Source organism: Antechinus flavipes, chromosome 2, assembly GCF_016432865.1.
Source record: "Antechinus flavipes isolate AdamAnt ecotype Samford, QLD, Australia chromosome 2, AdamAnt_v2, whole genome shotgun sequence".
Classification (NCBI taxonomy): domain Eukaryota; kingdom Metazoa; phylum Chordata; class Mammalia; order Dasyuromorphia; family Dasyuridae; genus Antechinus; species Antechinus flavipes.
Genome location: NC_067399.1, coordinates 299,180,277 through 299,196,338, shown reverse-complemented (window position 1 = coordinate 299,196,338; position 16,062 = coordinate 299,180,277). Strand labels below are relative to the sequence as shown.

Here is a 16,062-nt window from a genome sequence, read left to right as displayed (position 1 = left end):
AAGTAAGACTGGTACTATAACTTCCATTTTAGAGAACACTAAAGAAGAGAGGGGGTTATATCACCTACCACAATTATATGGCTAGTAACTCCCAAAGATGGGCCTTAAATAGGCTTTTGACTCTGATTCCACTGTTTTCTTCTATAACATGATCCTTCATAGACATACTCTTAGGCTTTCACATCTGGAAGCTTCTTGTAAATTTTTTTTTAAAGATGGAAAAGAGTAGAAGAAAAAGATAAAGTATCCCCTCAACTAGCCCAGGTGAGAAATAACTCAGAAGTTACCTTTTGTAATTCATTTTTTATTACACAAACTTTTCTTTACCCATGTATTTATGCTCATATTATGCCCAGTATAACAATGGCTCCCTAAAAAAATTTAGCCCATTATGTGCTATTTCCAGAGTTTACAAGTACATTAATGATCAAATAAAGCCATTAGGCTTATACCAGCTTAGAGAGAGACTCATCTAAATATCTGCTCTGCTCTTGCAATCCCAGAGCTGCACCATAATCTTTCAATTTATTGAATAATTACTGAGTTCCCCTTGGGGCCGCTGTTGGCAACAGAATCCTGGGCTAAATGGACCATGGCTCTAACCCTGTGTGGCAATTCTTATGTTCCTAATAACTTTCTAGGAGCAGACAGAATGGTAACCGCCTCTCAGGGGTAAACTGGGGAGAGAAAGTGGGGGGTTGGGGAGGAACACCTAGAGAGTGGTAAGCAGAGGAAAGATATATGCTGACAGCCCAGAATCAACTAAAAGATTCCAATAACCTTAACTTGTCATTTCCTATAAGGTGTGCTTCTGCTGATTTTTATGAAAACAGACAAAAGCAGGTACAACCTTTTTTTTTACCCTTCAAGCCAACTGTAGTTGCTATGTAGGGTTATTTGTTACCAAGGCAACAGCGTATATCTGAGTACTAATGGCCTGTCCTTTTGCCAGGCAACAAACAGTCTTGTGATGCAACTGCACCTGTCTCAGCTATGTGTTGCTATGGAGACGCTCTAGTTACTATGGTTACCATCACGCTAATCGTCTAGCAAGGGCAGACGTACAGCAGTCTTCCCCGAAAGCCCAGCTGTTCTTCCCAGTCTCTTGCTAAAGATTGATTGTCTAGGCATGTGATGGAATGCTTCTCAACTGAGATGCCCAAGAACTTCATTAATGTTATTTGAAAAGCTCACTTTGTGCTTCCTTCTTGCTAAATATTAGACTTGTGAAAGAATTTGGTAAACAAATACATTATTAAAAAAAAAATCAACTACTGAAAGTGATTTATTAATCTACACAGTTCATGACTGACATAAAGTAGCCATCAAAAGATCATTTCTCTTAATTGTAACATAGCTTTGGTACAAACATTTTAGTAGACACAGGAGACAAAAAAACATTTCAAACCCTAACACCTTTTTTTTTACAATGAAGTATTTTTTAATTGCCTTGTTTTTCAAACCTGTTAATTCAGTTTTTTAAAAGGACAAAATACTTCTACTTCCCTCAAATTATATCTTTTAAAAAAATGACTTCCTTGCTCTAATAGTCCTATAACAAATAGGTATGTGAGAAAGAAAATAATAGTATTCATTGTTCTCTGCCATTCACCTTGAAGAGACAAACACACACAATGAGTAACCACAACAAAATTATCTCTCAAGACTACGGTTAACATGGAGACTGGATTTAAAGACAATAGCGTGAAGTCTTGCAGTTCATAATTGAGAAAACTACAGCCAGGACAAATTAAGCTGAATTCACCTTCTCTCAATCCTGTTCTTTCAACTTAACAAAATCTGACAAATCAATCTAATAAGGTATTTCTTTTCAAGTAACTTTTACTATGTGGAAAGATTTGCTTCACCAATTATGCAGCTGCTATTTGGATAAACCTGCCTCCACCCCCAGAAGAGATGGAAGGGGTAAGATTTACTCAATAAGGCAACGGTAGATATGACCAATAATTGAGATTTATTAGCTGTTTTGCTTATCTGTAATTATACTTTTTAAATAGCCATAATATTTTGATAATTGTAGCAGTTTTTAAGTAGAAAAGCAAAAGCAAAAACAATAGCAAATTATAAGATTAAAAAAAGTTTTATTTTTCTTACCTTTGATATGCCTGAGGAGATGTGGGAGGTGTATTAAACACATGTGAATATGGGTGATAGGGTGTCTTTTTCAAGGCCTGTATGAGATTTTGTCTATATTCTGGGTCTATACACCACAAGGACCCTTTTCCAATACTCTGCAAAGAGAATTGAAAGAAAAGGTAAATTGGCTGAAATATGTGAAGTTAGAACAACATTTATTTTTAAAGGCACCAGCTTTTTGTTTGTTGACTATTTGACAGCATTACTTCATTAGAATTTAGTTCAATCTTGTTATTTAAAATTGATTGAGGAAAACGAATAGCTATTGTTGCCACATTATATTATTAGAACAGAATTATTGTAATCTTCATACCTCGCCCACCAAAAGAAAATATCAAGGGGCTTTGCTATATTTCACTGTCAACTTTGAAGACCAATACATTCTCTTTGAAAGTAACTTAAATGTGATGTATTTCCACAGAAGGAAAAGAAAACAGGAAAAAGAAATAGGCTAGAACATTTTAGCAACTGCTTTCCTTCTTTTAAAATGAAAGGATTTAGCCCTTTGGCCACATGACATCAGTACCATTTTGCTGCAAAAGAAAATTAATCAGTTTGTCTTTTTCAGTTTGTTCATAAGAGAACAAAAGTTTCAGCTTTGAGTGTAATTCTGATTCCTTAACCAACAGTCTCTGGAAATACCCTTCCCTCACAAATATAAGAACGTAGGCAGGCAGTTTGAGCCTAACCAAAATTCAATATTTATTCTTCAGTACACAGCAATGTTCCCTTAAGAATTGTATCTTCAGAGGCCAATCTAAAAATGTAGATTTTTCTCATCTGTTCTATCAAAGCTCAGTGATTTACTTTCAAGTCCAACATGAATTACTTACTGAGAAATTTGTGTGAACAATTTGAAAAAGGATTTTTTTTCCCTCCTAAAGTTCTTAGACACACAGGAAACCTGGCAGCAGCCCTGTTGAGTGGTCACTGCATTAACTGCAATGCTTCCAAATGACCCAAAGTACCCAAGACATTCAGATAAGGTCATTTGTAAATATTTACTGATTTAGCAAGAGAAAAAAAAAAAAGCTAAATTACATAACCTTTGCTCTTCCTCAAGTACTTTAAGCCAGAAAATTCACTCCATTAAAAAAACAAAAACAAAAACTATTGTAATAAGATTAACATTTGTCTTAGAACACTTGTAAAGAAAACAAAAACTATGAAAAAAAATTAAGTACTTTGGGAAGAAACTATGCCCAAGAAAGACTCAATGTACCAAATTTTTTTATAAATCTCTAACTTTATTATTTCGAATCTTAAAAATTTGTGCTGCTCACATAATTTTCACAGTACATATAACTTAGAATTTCACTAATAAAGCATATAAAAATTGTTTTTCAATGAACAGCATGAACTACATTACAAGGGTGGGATTAAATTTTTCTGGATGAACCTTTTTGGTTAAATACAGAATGTCCCCAAAGTCTTAGTGCAGTATTTAAGCTTCTGTAGTTTAATATTTAAGCTAAGACTTTAATGACGCTGTATAGAGGATGATCAGACAATATAAGGTGAGGGAAAGAAAAATGGGCTTGGGCAACAGACCTGAGCTGGAGGCTCAGTCACTTTTACCTACTTGTCCCATGACCTAGGGAATTCCCAACTTTTGAGTCCTAGGTTTCCAAATCTCTAAAATAAGAATAATGATGATAATGATAGCAGCGAATATTTATGAAGTGCTTCAAGGTTTGCAAAGAACTTTATAAATGTTATCTAACTAGATTCTTACAACAACCATGGGGAGTAAGAGAGGGGAAGGAGATGCAGTTAAGTGCCATTATTATCATCCCCACTTTACGGCTTTGGAAAATGAGACAGAGTTTGAGTGACCTACCTAGATAAGAAGTGTCCAGCACTAGAACTGAACTTATACCTCCCAAAGCCCCATACTCAGGACTCTAGCCCTCATATCATTTAGTTGCCTCCATAACAATGATTAACTACTTCACATAGCGATTTAAAAAAAAAAAAAAAAAGTAGCACTATGGAAATGTACCACCATCATTAACATCAGAATCCCCAGAATCCCCAGGACTGTTTAACTCTTTCAATAATGTCTCAGAGGGACCATCAAAGCTTAATAGAGACGTATTATACTAAAATATGCCCAACTACAGTCATAAGACTAAAGCAAGTTGCTGTTTCTATTCTAAATACCAAATTTCCCAATGTAACTGTTTGCTTTCCTTTTTTTTGTTTGTTTCTGTTTAAAAACATAACAGATTTCAATTTGATTTATTGTGGTCTTAACTGTTTGGAAACTTTCAATTTATACATTAATCTTCAAAACTAAAATGGTTTAGGGAGCCATGATCATACTTTCCAAATATTGGGTGAACCACATACATATAACCTACATTAAAAGTTTCCAGCCTTGGCCCTCTTCAACAATGAGATGAACCCAGAGAAAGAACTCTGGGAGATGACTATGAACCACTACATAGAATTCCCAATCTCTCTATTTTTGTCCGCCTGCATTTTTGATTTCCTTCACAGGCTAATTACACAGTATTTCAAAGTCCAATTCTTTTTGTACAGCAAAATAATTGTATGGATATGTATACATATATTGTATTTGACTTATACTTTAACATATTTAACATGTATTGGTCAACCTGCCATCTGGGGGAGGCAGTGGGGGAAAGGAGGGGAAAAGTTGGAGCAAAGGTTTTGCAATTGTCAATGCTGAAAAATTACCCATGCATATATCTTGCAAATTTAAAGCTATATAATTAAAAAAAAAAAAAAAAAAAAAAAAAAGGTTTCCAGCCTTCTCCCATGACGTCAGAATGAGTATTAAATAAGGAAGGAGTTTTTAAAAAATTAAACAAACAAACAAAAAAAAGCACCAAACTAAAGGCAATAAGAACTCTCTTCCAAAGTGACAAATCAGCATTTGTGAAAATGAGGCAAGTTTAAAAATTACATCTCTGCTTTCCCCACATCCCTCCCCTCAAATCTAGTACTTTGGTTACGACAGGATTTGGGCATTCACATGCAATCTGAATTATAAATATGTGAATATTTATATAGCACTTTAAAATTTTCAAAACACTTCACAAATATTTCCTCATTTATACCATAACAAACCTGAGATGTAGGTTTAATTATTATGGTTAACTTACAGATAAAGGAAGTGAGATGGGCAGAAATTAAGTGATTTATTCAGTCTTCTGAATTCAGATCTTTCTGATTCTAGATCTAGTCCTATCCACAGCAATACAAATAAATACTATGCAAAATGTCTGGGGATTTTTCTGGCATCAGATCATGTACATTTATAAAATTAATGATCCAGTCCTCCTTTGCTGCCTCATTGTGACATGAAGGTAATGCTAGGTTCTTGATGGCCAGGTTCTTCTGGTCCTATCAATTTGGAAAGGCTCGTTAAGTGAGAGTCTGTGACCCAAAGACAATTCTAGTTAAGTTTTAAGTAACACAATCATAAAAATGTTGGTTATAAACTAACAATTTGGTTTTGGGGGGGTCTCGGTAATTCATGAAGACAGTCTACTGATGCACAGAAGATACATCCATACTGATAAAATTATGGCTGAGAACTAGAAGCATACCTCAAGTCTATCAACAGTGTTTTGTAACCTAAAAGGCTAGCCATCAGGCCAAAACAGAGTCTCAGTTTTCTGACATTCACATTATCAATGAAATGAATCATTCAGATGCATTAATTAAGTACTCTCAATATTTCAGTCTGGAGGGCACAAATTCTAAAGTCAAACCATCCTTCCCCAAAGGAGTTACCATTTTCTTGGAAAAACAACACAGGCATTAATAGATAGATAAACACAAAACACAACCAAAACAGACAGGAGGTTAAGACACTAGCAGCTGGGGTGGGGGGGGTTAAGGTAACAAGTAGAAAGCAGTCCTCTAAATTGAATCCTGAAAGAAATCAAAGAAGGAAGGGAAAAGAGAAAGTTGGGACATAAGAGTATGTGGTATGAGGAACAGCAAAAAGACCAGCATGGTGGGAGTGAATACTAATAAGATTGAAAGAGTGGGTTGGGGCTATGTTTTTATTTAATCCTAAATGTCAAGCAGAAATGTTTTTATATAAACCTAAAGATAATAGGGAGCTACTCTAGTTTGTTAAAATAAGGAGGATGAAAAGATCAAACTTGTGTTTTAGAAAAATTACTGGCAATTGGCATGAAAAGAAACCACTTAGGAGGTTTTTAGAAATGTCCAGGTCAAAGGGATGCTGGCCTAAAGTAGAATGATGGCTGTGTAAGTAGTAAAGGTAACTTGAAAGACACTTTGGAGGTAGAAATAAACCTCCCTCTTTGCAACTCATCTTTTGAATGTAATCTTCTCCCATTAGACTATATATTCCTAGAAGGCAGGGATTGCATTTTGCCTCTATTTGTATCCTTAAAGCTTAGCACAATGCATGACACACAGTTGGTACTGAATATCAAAAAGTGAGGAGTCAAGGATGACCCTGAGGTTCAAAGTCTGGATAGCTAGAAGGACAGTAGTACCCTTGACATATTTAGAGAAGTTCAAAAAAGTGTAGGTATCAAGGATAAAGAGAATGAGGTTTTTGTTTTTGTTTTTTTTGAAAATACATTGCATTTGAGATGTATATGGGATATACAATTTGAAATATGGGGGCACTGGATCTCTGAAGAATGGAAAGGTTTGGATATATAAATGCAGCACTCATTTAAGACAGAGATGATAATAAACAGCTTAAGCATGGGAAGTCACCTACCAAGCACCTTGCCCATTGCACAGAAAACAAAACTAAGTGGATCTGAAGCAACTTAATCATTCAATCAATCAACAAGTATCTACTAAATACTTATCTGCTAAGTACTATTACTAAGGCTTCTTATAAATAAATGGTGGTGATGAAAATAGGTATCACTTGGAGAGCAAGGGAGAGGCATATGGTAGGTGTGGATGGGACCAAAACAAATAAGAAACTGTGAGGAGCAACCAGAATAAAAAATATCATCCAATAAATATGTGAAGAAGACAGCTAGGGATTATGGTAGATAGAGAACCAGCACTAAAGTCAAAAAGAGCTCAGTTCAAATCTGATTTCAGATACCTTTTAGTCTTGTAATCCTGAGAAAGTCACTTAACCCTATTTACCTCAGTTTCCTCATTTGTAAAATGAGCTGGAGAAGGAAGTAAAATATCACTCCAGTATTTTTGCCAAGAAAACCCCAAATGGGGTCACAAAGAATCAGACATGACTAAAATGACTATAAGACAACAACAAATATGTGAAAAAAAAAAAAAAAAGAAGATGGATTGGTCTTGTGGTAAGAAAAGAAAATATATCTAGATGGCTGGCCCATGTATTTCATGGATCCCAGGATGAAATCAAAATAAAGGAGATTCCCAATATGTTGGGTAGAGCCTTTGTGGTTATCTTACCAGAGACCATGGATGAGATGCTCAGGATGGACAGACCTATCATATGGACAGACATTTCAATATGGCATAGATTCAATTTCAATTATATGATAAGAGCCATTAGCGTATTTGAAAATATAAATTATACAGAGAAGCAGTGGAGAGAGGGCCAGCCAGAGTCAGAAAAGCTAGGTTCAGATTAGCTGTCCCTGAGCAAGTCACTTTTAATATCTCATTGCCACTGGGAACACTAAGGCTGTAAGTTACTGAGATGGTCCAAATGAAAGACAGAGTTTCTACTAAACAGATGAAATGTAGTTCCAGCCCAAATCAATAAGTAAAATTACCATTTAAAGATAAACAAAATCTTAGAAATGTGGCATATTCCCACATTCTCTCAATCTAAACAGGTGAAACTCTCAGTAGGGCAGAAGTTCTGATACAAAGCTAACTATAAAATGAATTTTAATCAATCAAATCCTGTCATTCAAACATCCATTATTAAATATGGACTACACTACAAAGATTCTAGATGAACTGAGATGGTGAGTAAGCAGTTAAAATAGGACAGGCTCTTTTTCCTTTGTAACAGGTTCAACCTATTCAAATAACTCACATACATTATATGCAAACTCATTTGAGCACCATACCAACCTTCAAGATAGATGTATGAGGCACTGGGATACAGAGGGAAAAAGAAAAATGCTGTGCCTTTTTTCCAGGGGCAAAAGGGAGGAGAGGAATAGATTTTGTGATATAAACACAGATAAGAAATGTAATGTGCTGAGTGAAATAGTAAATGAATGATAGAAGGAAAGTGCTCTAGGATAATTAGAAGTAGAAAAGAACATTTTGAGCTGAGGAAAAGAAGCTGTCACAGGAAACTTTATGAAAGCATGTCATTCAACCTTTGTGCCTCAGTTTCCCCATTTTTAAAATGAGACTGTTTAAACTTTCACTACTTGTCAGGTTTGGATTGTCATGAGAAAAGTACTCTGGAAATCTTGCAGTGCCAGAAATAAATGTAATTATTATAATGACATTTCCTCAGGAGTTCTTGGATTGGGGTATAATTTTAAAAATTCTTAATTTGAAGCCTTCAAGTTAAAAAAAAAATCACCCAAACTCTCAAAAACCTTAACTCCTCAGTTTATCAATTCAGTTTACTTGAAATTGCATGTTTATTTGACTTACAATGAGAGCAGCCAGTAATTGCTAAGTAGCTTAGCAAACAGATACTACCCTCCAAACATTTCACACTTCAAATTACTGAGATTCCAAAAGGGAAAATACTGACGCTGTCCATTATTCCAATGAGTTTGTAAAAGGGGGAGAGAAGAAGATGTCTATGTGTGAATATAGAAATTGCTGATGTTTGCAATCCCATCTTCAAATATTACATTTGGTTTCATGTATCAGCTCAGAAGAGTAAATGCTGGCTTTAAAAACTTTTAACACAGAATTGGACAGGAAAATGTAAAGCTCAAGTGTCTTAGGTCAGGAAAAATTACATTTAATGCACCTAAAAGGGACATCAGGGGAAGCCTAATCTGATTTTAGTTTTGCTATGAGTTGGGGGAAATCAGAGCTTTTACAGTAATATAAGCACCTCCCCCCAAGATTATAATGTGGATGCTTTGGATTTCTATCAGAAATGATTATTAGTATCAGTCAACATCAAATTTTAAAGAGCTACAAAACCATAGGGAAACAGAATATTATACATGGGGCTAAATATAAAAGTCTGACAAGTTCAAAAACTAAAGAGAAATTTTAAGAAATTTATGGAGGAAAAGATATGGATGAGGACATATAAATATAAATATACATAAACTCTCACTATACATGCATGTGTACAAAAATATGAATATGAATTTATATATATATATATATATATATATATATATATACCATCTCTCTATATGTATATATTTTACACAGAGACGCATAAAATGAGAGACCTGAAAATGATTTCAAAGAACACTTAATCCAACTATCTTATTTTACAAATGAAGAAAGTATGACACAGAAAGAGGAAATGATTTGTTATGTTACACCTCATGGTCAAGGAAGATGTAGAAAAATCCAGCTCTTTAACTAGGAAGACATTGAAGGGAATCCAGAAAAAAACAAAAACTTACAAAATGAGAAATAAATACAGAAGAATGGGCATTTTAGCAAAAAAAAAAAAAAAAAAAGTTTCAGCTCTGAAAATCCCCTTGCTAATTCTACCAAGAATGGGCATACTTTTCCTGTCTGACATGAGGGTACCAAACACAATCTCCAAAGATCAACAAGATTAGAAAAGAAAAATGATTCTGGGCATCCAGAGACATGCTCTAATATTCTCGTTCCCAGGAGTTTGAACTATATTCCCAAATCACCTAAAGCCTTAGAGCCTGTCTCCAAGATTTAGTTAGTTTTGGAAACCAATGGAATTGGCCTGAGGTTCTGCAGTAATTCTGGGATCTGATCAGAATATTATCAATGCTTAGAAAGCAAAGGGTAAGAGAGAATTTGGGGTTGAAAAATGATTTTGGGGAAATCTTCTACTTCATTAATTAAATGATAATAGATTTAAAGTTGAAAGGGATCTGAGAGGTCATGTCTAAACCTTGCATTTGTTGAGAGGTTAAATGTCTACCTAGTCCAGGATCACCCAGCTAGTAAATGCTGAGTGTGAGTAAATGAAGATCCACCTGACTCTAAACCCACCGTATCATTAAATTGTGCTCTCCACTGGTAAGGTGAGTGTTCTCACCAATGAGATCTAAGACTCACTGATCACAGAAGCATGGAAGAAAGAAAATTACTTTTGGGAATTCCTAGGGTTATGAAGGAAGGGAGAATGGTGAAGAGGCACAAGGAGTGAGAAAAAAAAAAAAAGACTCATAAAACAAAGGCTCAATGATCAATTACAAAGAATTTTGTTTTCCAAAGCTCCTCTTTGTTCATTTTTCATTGGATAATAGACAATTACTCCAGAAAGGGAAAAAAAAAAAAGAAGAAGAGGGTTTGAAGCAAAAGATTTATGAGTAGCCAATAAAAACATCTACATGTTCCTCCTATTTCCAGGTTCAGAATGTTCTAATGTATGTTAAGTGCAGACTTAGGTAAGGAGAAATTTCTTCACAAGCTTCTTCCATGCTACTGGTTGATATCATCACCAATCAAATGCAATAATATCAATATTATAAAAATGAACAATTTTGAAGGTTTTTTAATAAACTGAGGAAGAATGAAATGAGCAGAACCAGGAAATTTATAATAGCCACACAGTGAGAACAAATAATTTTGAAAGCTGTAAGAGCTATGATAAGTAGTGACCATTTGTGAATCTAGAATATCAAGGATGAAATAAGCTTTCTTATGAGAGAAATAATGGACTTTGAGGGTGTAAAATGAAACAAATATATTTTTGTGTGCAGTCTTTGAGGGGATTTATTTTGTTTAGCTATGCATATTTATTACAAGGGATTTCTTTTTTTTTTTTAATGAGGCAGAAGATGGGAGGGAAGTAAAAATAGAGTTCTATAATTTTTTTTTTTTAAATAAAAGAGATTGAGGAAGGGTAGAAATGTGGAACACTGCATGCCATTACCTTCAGGTAAAGTCACACACATTACTAATAGATTTATTTAATTGCTGTACTTTTTTACAAAAGACCTCATAGCATGAGAATAATCGGTAACTTATGTAAAAAGTAGATACATCAATAAAAATTTAAAAGTGAGGGAGGGAAAATCTTCCATTTAGATTAAACTGGTCTCCTGGGGGACTGGTTTCCTAGGCAACAGAAGCTGTATAGGAGTGGTAAGGATGGATATAGGATGTCTCTAAAATCTTAGTGCAGTTTTAAGCTTTATTAATTTAAAATAATTTATTTTAAAATACCTTGAAAATCATCTATTAATGTTTAAAACTGCACTAAGACTTTGGGGATACCCTATTTTTAAAAATCCCAATAAAAGCCAAGGAATATTTCAAACTCACTAACAATATGTTTTCTGAATGTCAAATGTAGAAATTCATACTTTTACAATACACATTATTTTACAGAAGTATTTTAAAGATGGCAATCATTGTTTCTATAGCTATAAAGATACATAATCTATCTCTGCCACATATAGGCTACGCCACTCAGAGCAAGAATTTCACCTCCCAATGTTCAAGATCAGGGGTGGGAAACCTTTTTTCCTGCCAAAGGTCATTTGAGTATTTATAACATCATTCATGGGCCATATAAAATTATCAATTTAAAACCTCAAGCAGTGAAAGGTGGTTGTATCTAGCTATCAGCTCATTCTCATCTGGGGTTATCTTGGCAGGGTCAGACCAAATGATTTCTCCGGCCTTATGCATGCTGGATATTCCCCATCTTTGTTCTAGATGGTAGTATATAATTCAAAGTAAGAAGTCACTTATAGACCATATAATGATTTAGAAAAACCACTAATTAACATTATGTTGTATTGTATTTTTTTATTATTTTGTTAAATGTTAAACATTTCCCAATTATGTTTTAATCTGATTACAGCATAATGTTTTTGACACATCTTTTCCAACTAACTCAAAAGGACTATAAATTGATTCTACAATGGTAGGAGGATATTTACTCACTAGGAACTTTTCCATAACAGTGAAATCATAGGTCCATTCCCTATCACTTTCCTTAAAGACAAATTATTTGTAATGTTCGGTATGTACACTGTGCAACAAGTGATTCTTTTGACACTTTAATATAATTTTTTTTTTCCTAACATATGTTTCCGATGTTTCTAAGGAACTTAGTAATAACAAAGGATATTACGCCTTGGGCACAATTCTCCAGCTACTACCAAAAAAAAAAATTGGAACTTTTGGTAGTTTCCTGAAACATGTAATCTCTAAGATCATGACAGTTCATTTTGTAACCCTTGTGGGACAGACATTATTTTTTTCCTATGAACAACAACAAAACCACAGAATCTCAGCAATGGAAATGGCTTTCAGAGATGATCCCCTAAGATCAGTACTTGAGCAGAAATGCCCTCCAGTCTCCACTTAAAAGAGAATCATACTATTTGTCCATATAAACTATTCTACCTTGGGGCTATAATCCTAAAATACTGTCTAAAATCCAAAAGCCTCCATAGCAGGTACCCCAAACTACTCACATTTCTTTACTGCTTTTAGGATTTAAAGACAGATAGACAAATAGACATATGGGTGGATAATTTTTGTTTTATAGCATCTGAATTTTTTATTATCTCTTTCCCCTTTCCTGTCATCCCTTGTCTAGTCTCTTCCCATAGGTTCCCTTCCCCATAACTCCCACATTCTTATGTCCCTATTTTACCCCAATTTCTTGGAATTTATTTAAAATCAATTTTGCTCTCCCTTCTATTTCTTTCTTTCTTTTTTGCTGAGGCAATTGGGGTTAAGTGCTTTGCCTAGGGTCACACAGCTAGGAAGTGTAAAGTTTCTGAGACCAGATTTGAACTCAGGTTCTCTTGACTTCAGAGTTGGTGCTCTAACCACTTTGCCACCTAGCTGCCCCTCCCTTCTATTTTTTTTTAAAGAAAATCAGCTTAAAAGTGTGATCCAAAAACCTCTCCTCCTACCCTTTGATTTCTTGTTTTAAGGGATTCTCCTTTGCTCTAGTCATCTCCAAGAAGTTTTGCTTTGTACTCTCCTTATTATCTCTCTTCCCTCTCAGTCTATTCCAAATTTTATTTCTTGATTCAAAGACTATACTTTGACTTGTTCCTTCTGAATTTTCTCTACATGTTTCATGGGGATAAAGTTTTTAAAGGATTAAGTTTGAGTTTCTTCTTCGAGCCAATAACTATGTAATTTCTATTGTACTAGATGTACCCATTCTTTTGGGGGGAGAGGGGAGAGGATTCTTGCTGAGCCTTGATCTTAAAAATTTCCATTTGTAAGAGAAGCCATATCAGAAAGAAGCATTCTTATATGGCAGGAATAACTTCTATGTCACCAATAGAGAGGTCAAGCCTCTTTCTCACTCCAAACACTGGCATTTCCTTTCAAAGGCTGAGAAAAAGTAAAGTTTGCTCCATCTTGTGGGAATTGGGAGGATTAAGATTTATGGGGGATGTTAATTTCTCGTACTCATTGTGATATATACATGGTTAGCTCTACAGAGGGATGAGTGGTTAATTCACAGGATTTTACCTTATACAGGAATCGCCTTTTTTGTTTTATTAAATACATATTAAACGTCAGGCATTGTGCTAAGTTCTGGGGATACAAAAAAGGGATGAAACAGTTTTTACTTTCAAGGAGCTTTTAATTTAATGGAGATCTTGTTATTGTAACTGATGTATCTATATCTATCTATCTAATTCCCTCTGCTTGAGATTTGAGGGTTGAAAAAGTTTGTGGAAAGCAACTTTATTTCACCATGTTGCTGGTCTCATGACATCTTTTTCAGGGGCAGACCAACTATTATCTTCATTGTAAAAAATGAGAAAATTGACACGGGGAACTTAGCTAGTACATTCAGTGTCAAAGAGTTAGTAAGTACTAGATCCAGGACGCAAACTTGAGGCAGAAAACTCAGGTGTTAATTCTCTTAACAGTGCTATTCCTACCATACCAAGCTGTCACTACACCTTACAGAAGAAATCTCTTCTCCATAACTCAGTTGCTTGGTGAATATAGCCTGTAAATTATTATGACTCCTTATTCTTTCTCTTCTCTTCAGCTGCTTACCCCCTTTTGAGGCCTCATTTCTTCTCTGGCATCTTCAAAAGAGGAAAAAAAAGGAAAGAAAAATGAAGGGAAAGGCTGAGAAATAGTTTGCAGAAGCTGGAACAATTATCCACTGGATTAAAATCTCTTTGGGGACAGGAACTGCCTTTTATTTCTGTATTTCTAGCAGTTAAAGTGTCTGGAACATAGTAGGTACTTAATAAATGCTTTCTGATTGACTGAACTATTCTACTTGTATTCAGACCCCTAAAAGATTTTTTACTTTTTACACTTCTTTTACACACACACACACACACACACACACACACACACACACACAGACTTCAATGTGAAATTCAGAACAAAAATTAAATAAGGACTTTTGAGATACTGGCTCATTCAATGGGTTTTTGTGATTACCCACAGTTTGTTTCAAGATTTTGCTCCCAGTAGATCTCCCTACTCTTAACTTCTTCCCAGTAAGGAATGCAGAAATGTAACCAATTCTGAATTCATCTGAAACCCTATCTGGGCAATCTGGGCAGAGAGGCAAATTATGCTGATATACTAAGCTGTGAAAAAGTCCTTTCAAAAGTCTTCTGTAGCTGAGAAGCAAAAAGACTAAATATTTTATATACTTTAAAGGAAGATTTCTCAAATGTTGAAATTACAAAAGCATCAAAGACTGCAAGTACTTGGATAAGGATGTACTATTTAACTAAAAAATTCCTAAGAAAATTGAAAAACAATCTCATAGAAATCAGGTTTAGATCAGCTTCTTAAACCATATATTCCCATAAATTCCAACTGGATACATAAATTAAACATAAAAAGTTCACATTATGAACAAATAAATTCGAGGAGCAAAGAAGAAAGTACTTTTCAAATATATAAAGAGGGAAAAGTTAATGACTAGAAAAAGATTAGAGAGGTACTACAAAAGATAAAATAAACACTTTCAATTACAAAAAACTTTAAAAGTTTTAGACAAATAAAACCAATACAGATGAGATTCAAAGGGAATCTTATGTTTCCCTTTGGAGTACAGAATCATTTCTTTGATAAAGGTGTCTCTTCCAAAATATATATGGAAGAAGTGATGCAATTTTACAAGAAAAAGAACCATCCCTCAATTAGAAAATAATCTAGGGCTATGAAGAGGCAATTCTCAATGGAGAAATCCAAGCTACCAATAATCACATAAAATTGCTTCAAATCATTAACAATTATAGAAATGAAAATTAAAGCAACTCTATCTCACACCCATCCAATTGCCAAAGTTGAGATGAATGTTAGAGGAACTGAAAGAAAATTGGCACATTAATGCACTTTTAGTGGAGGTATATGAATTGAATCTAATCATTGTCAAAAGCAATTTGGAACTGTCTCCAAAATTACTGAGTTGTACATATTCACTTGACACAGTGGTAACACTTCTAAGTCTATGCCCCAAATAAATAAAAGAAAAATACACAGTTTATAATACAATACAAAGTTTATACTAATTTTTTTTTTTTGTGATGGTAAAGAATTAGTAACTAAGAGATTCTTGTTAATTGGGAAATGGTTAAACAGTAAGGAAAGTATGGTGTGTGTGCAGTAATGATGAAGGGGGTAGTTTCAAAGAAATTTGGAAGATTTCTATGAAATGATGTGGAATGAAGTGAGCACAACCTGGAGAAGAATTTTTATAGTTAAAACCCAAATTAAGTAAAGGGTTAGTTTTTTTATAAATGACTATTTTGAGTACAAAAAATGGCACAAAATTATGATATCTAATCATTACGCAGGATCTTTGGATAGCACTTATATAATTTT

The 16,062-nt window shown here is 34.4% G+C and overlaps 1 protein-coding gene and 1 long non-coding RNA gene across 9 annotated transcripts in view; one reads left to right on the top strand and one right to left on the bottom strand.

The window, feature by feature from the left end:
- Positions 1 to 16,062, bottom strand: part of FOXN3 (forkhead box N3) — a 496,195-nt gene that overhangs the window by 213,747 nt on the left and 266,386 nt on the right. For all 8 annotated transcript variants that reach the window (XM_051977428.1, XM_051977426.1, XM_051977427.1 and 5 more), the window contains one exon: positions 2,116 to 2,252. In XM_051977428.1, the coding sequence (XP_051833388.1) occupies positions 2,116 to 2,252 (137 nt within the window). The remainder of the gene's footprint in view (positions 1 to 2,115; positions 2,253 to 16,062) is intronic.
- Positions 1,711 to 14,488, top strand: LOC127549421 (uncharacterized). Its single transcript, XR_007950593.1, has 2 exons — positions 1,711 to 1,926; positions 14,258 to 14,488. It is a non-coding gene; the product is annotated as an uncharacterized LOC127549421 (long non-coding RNA).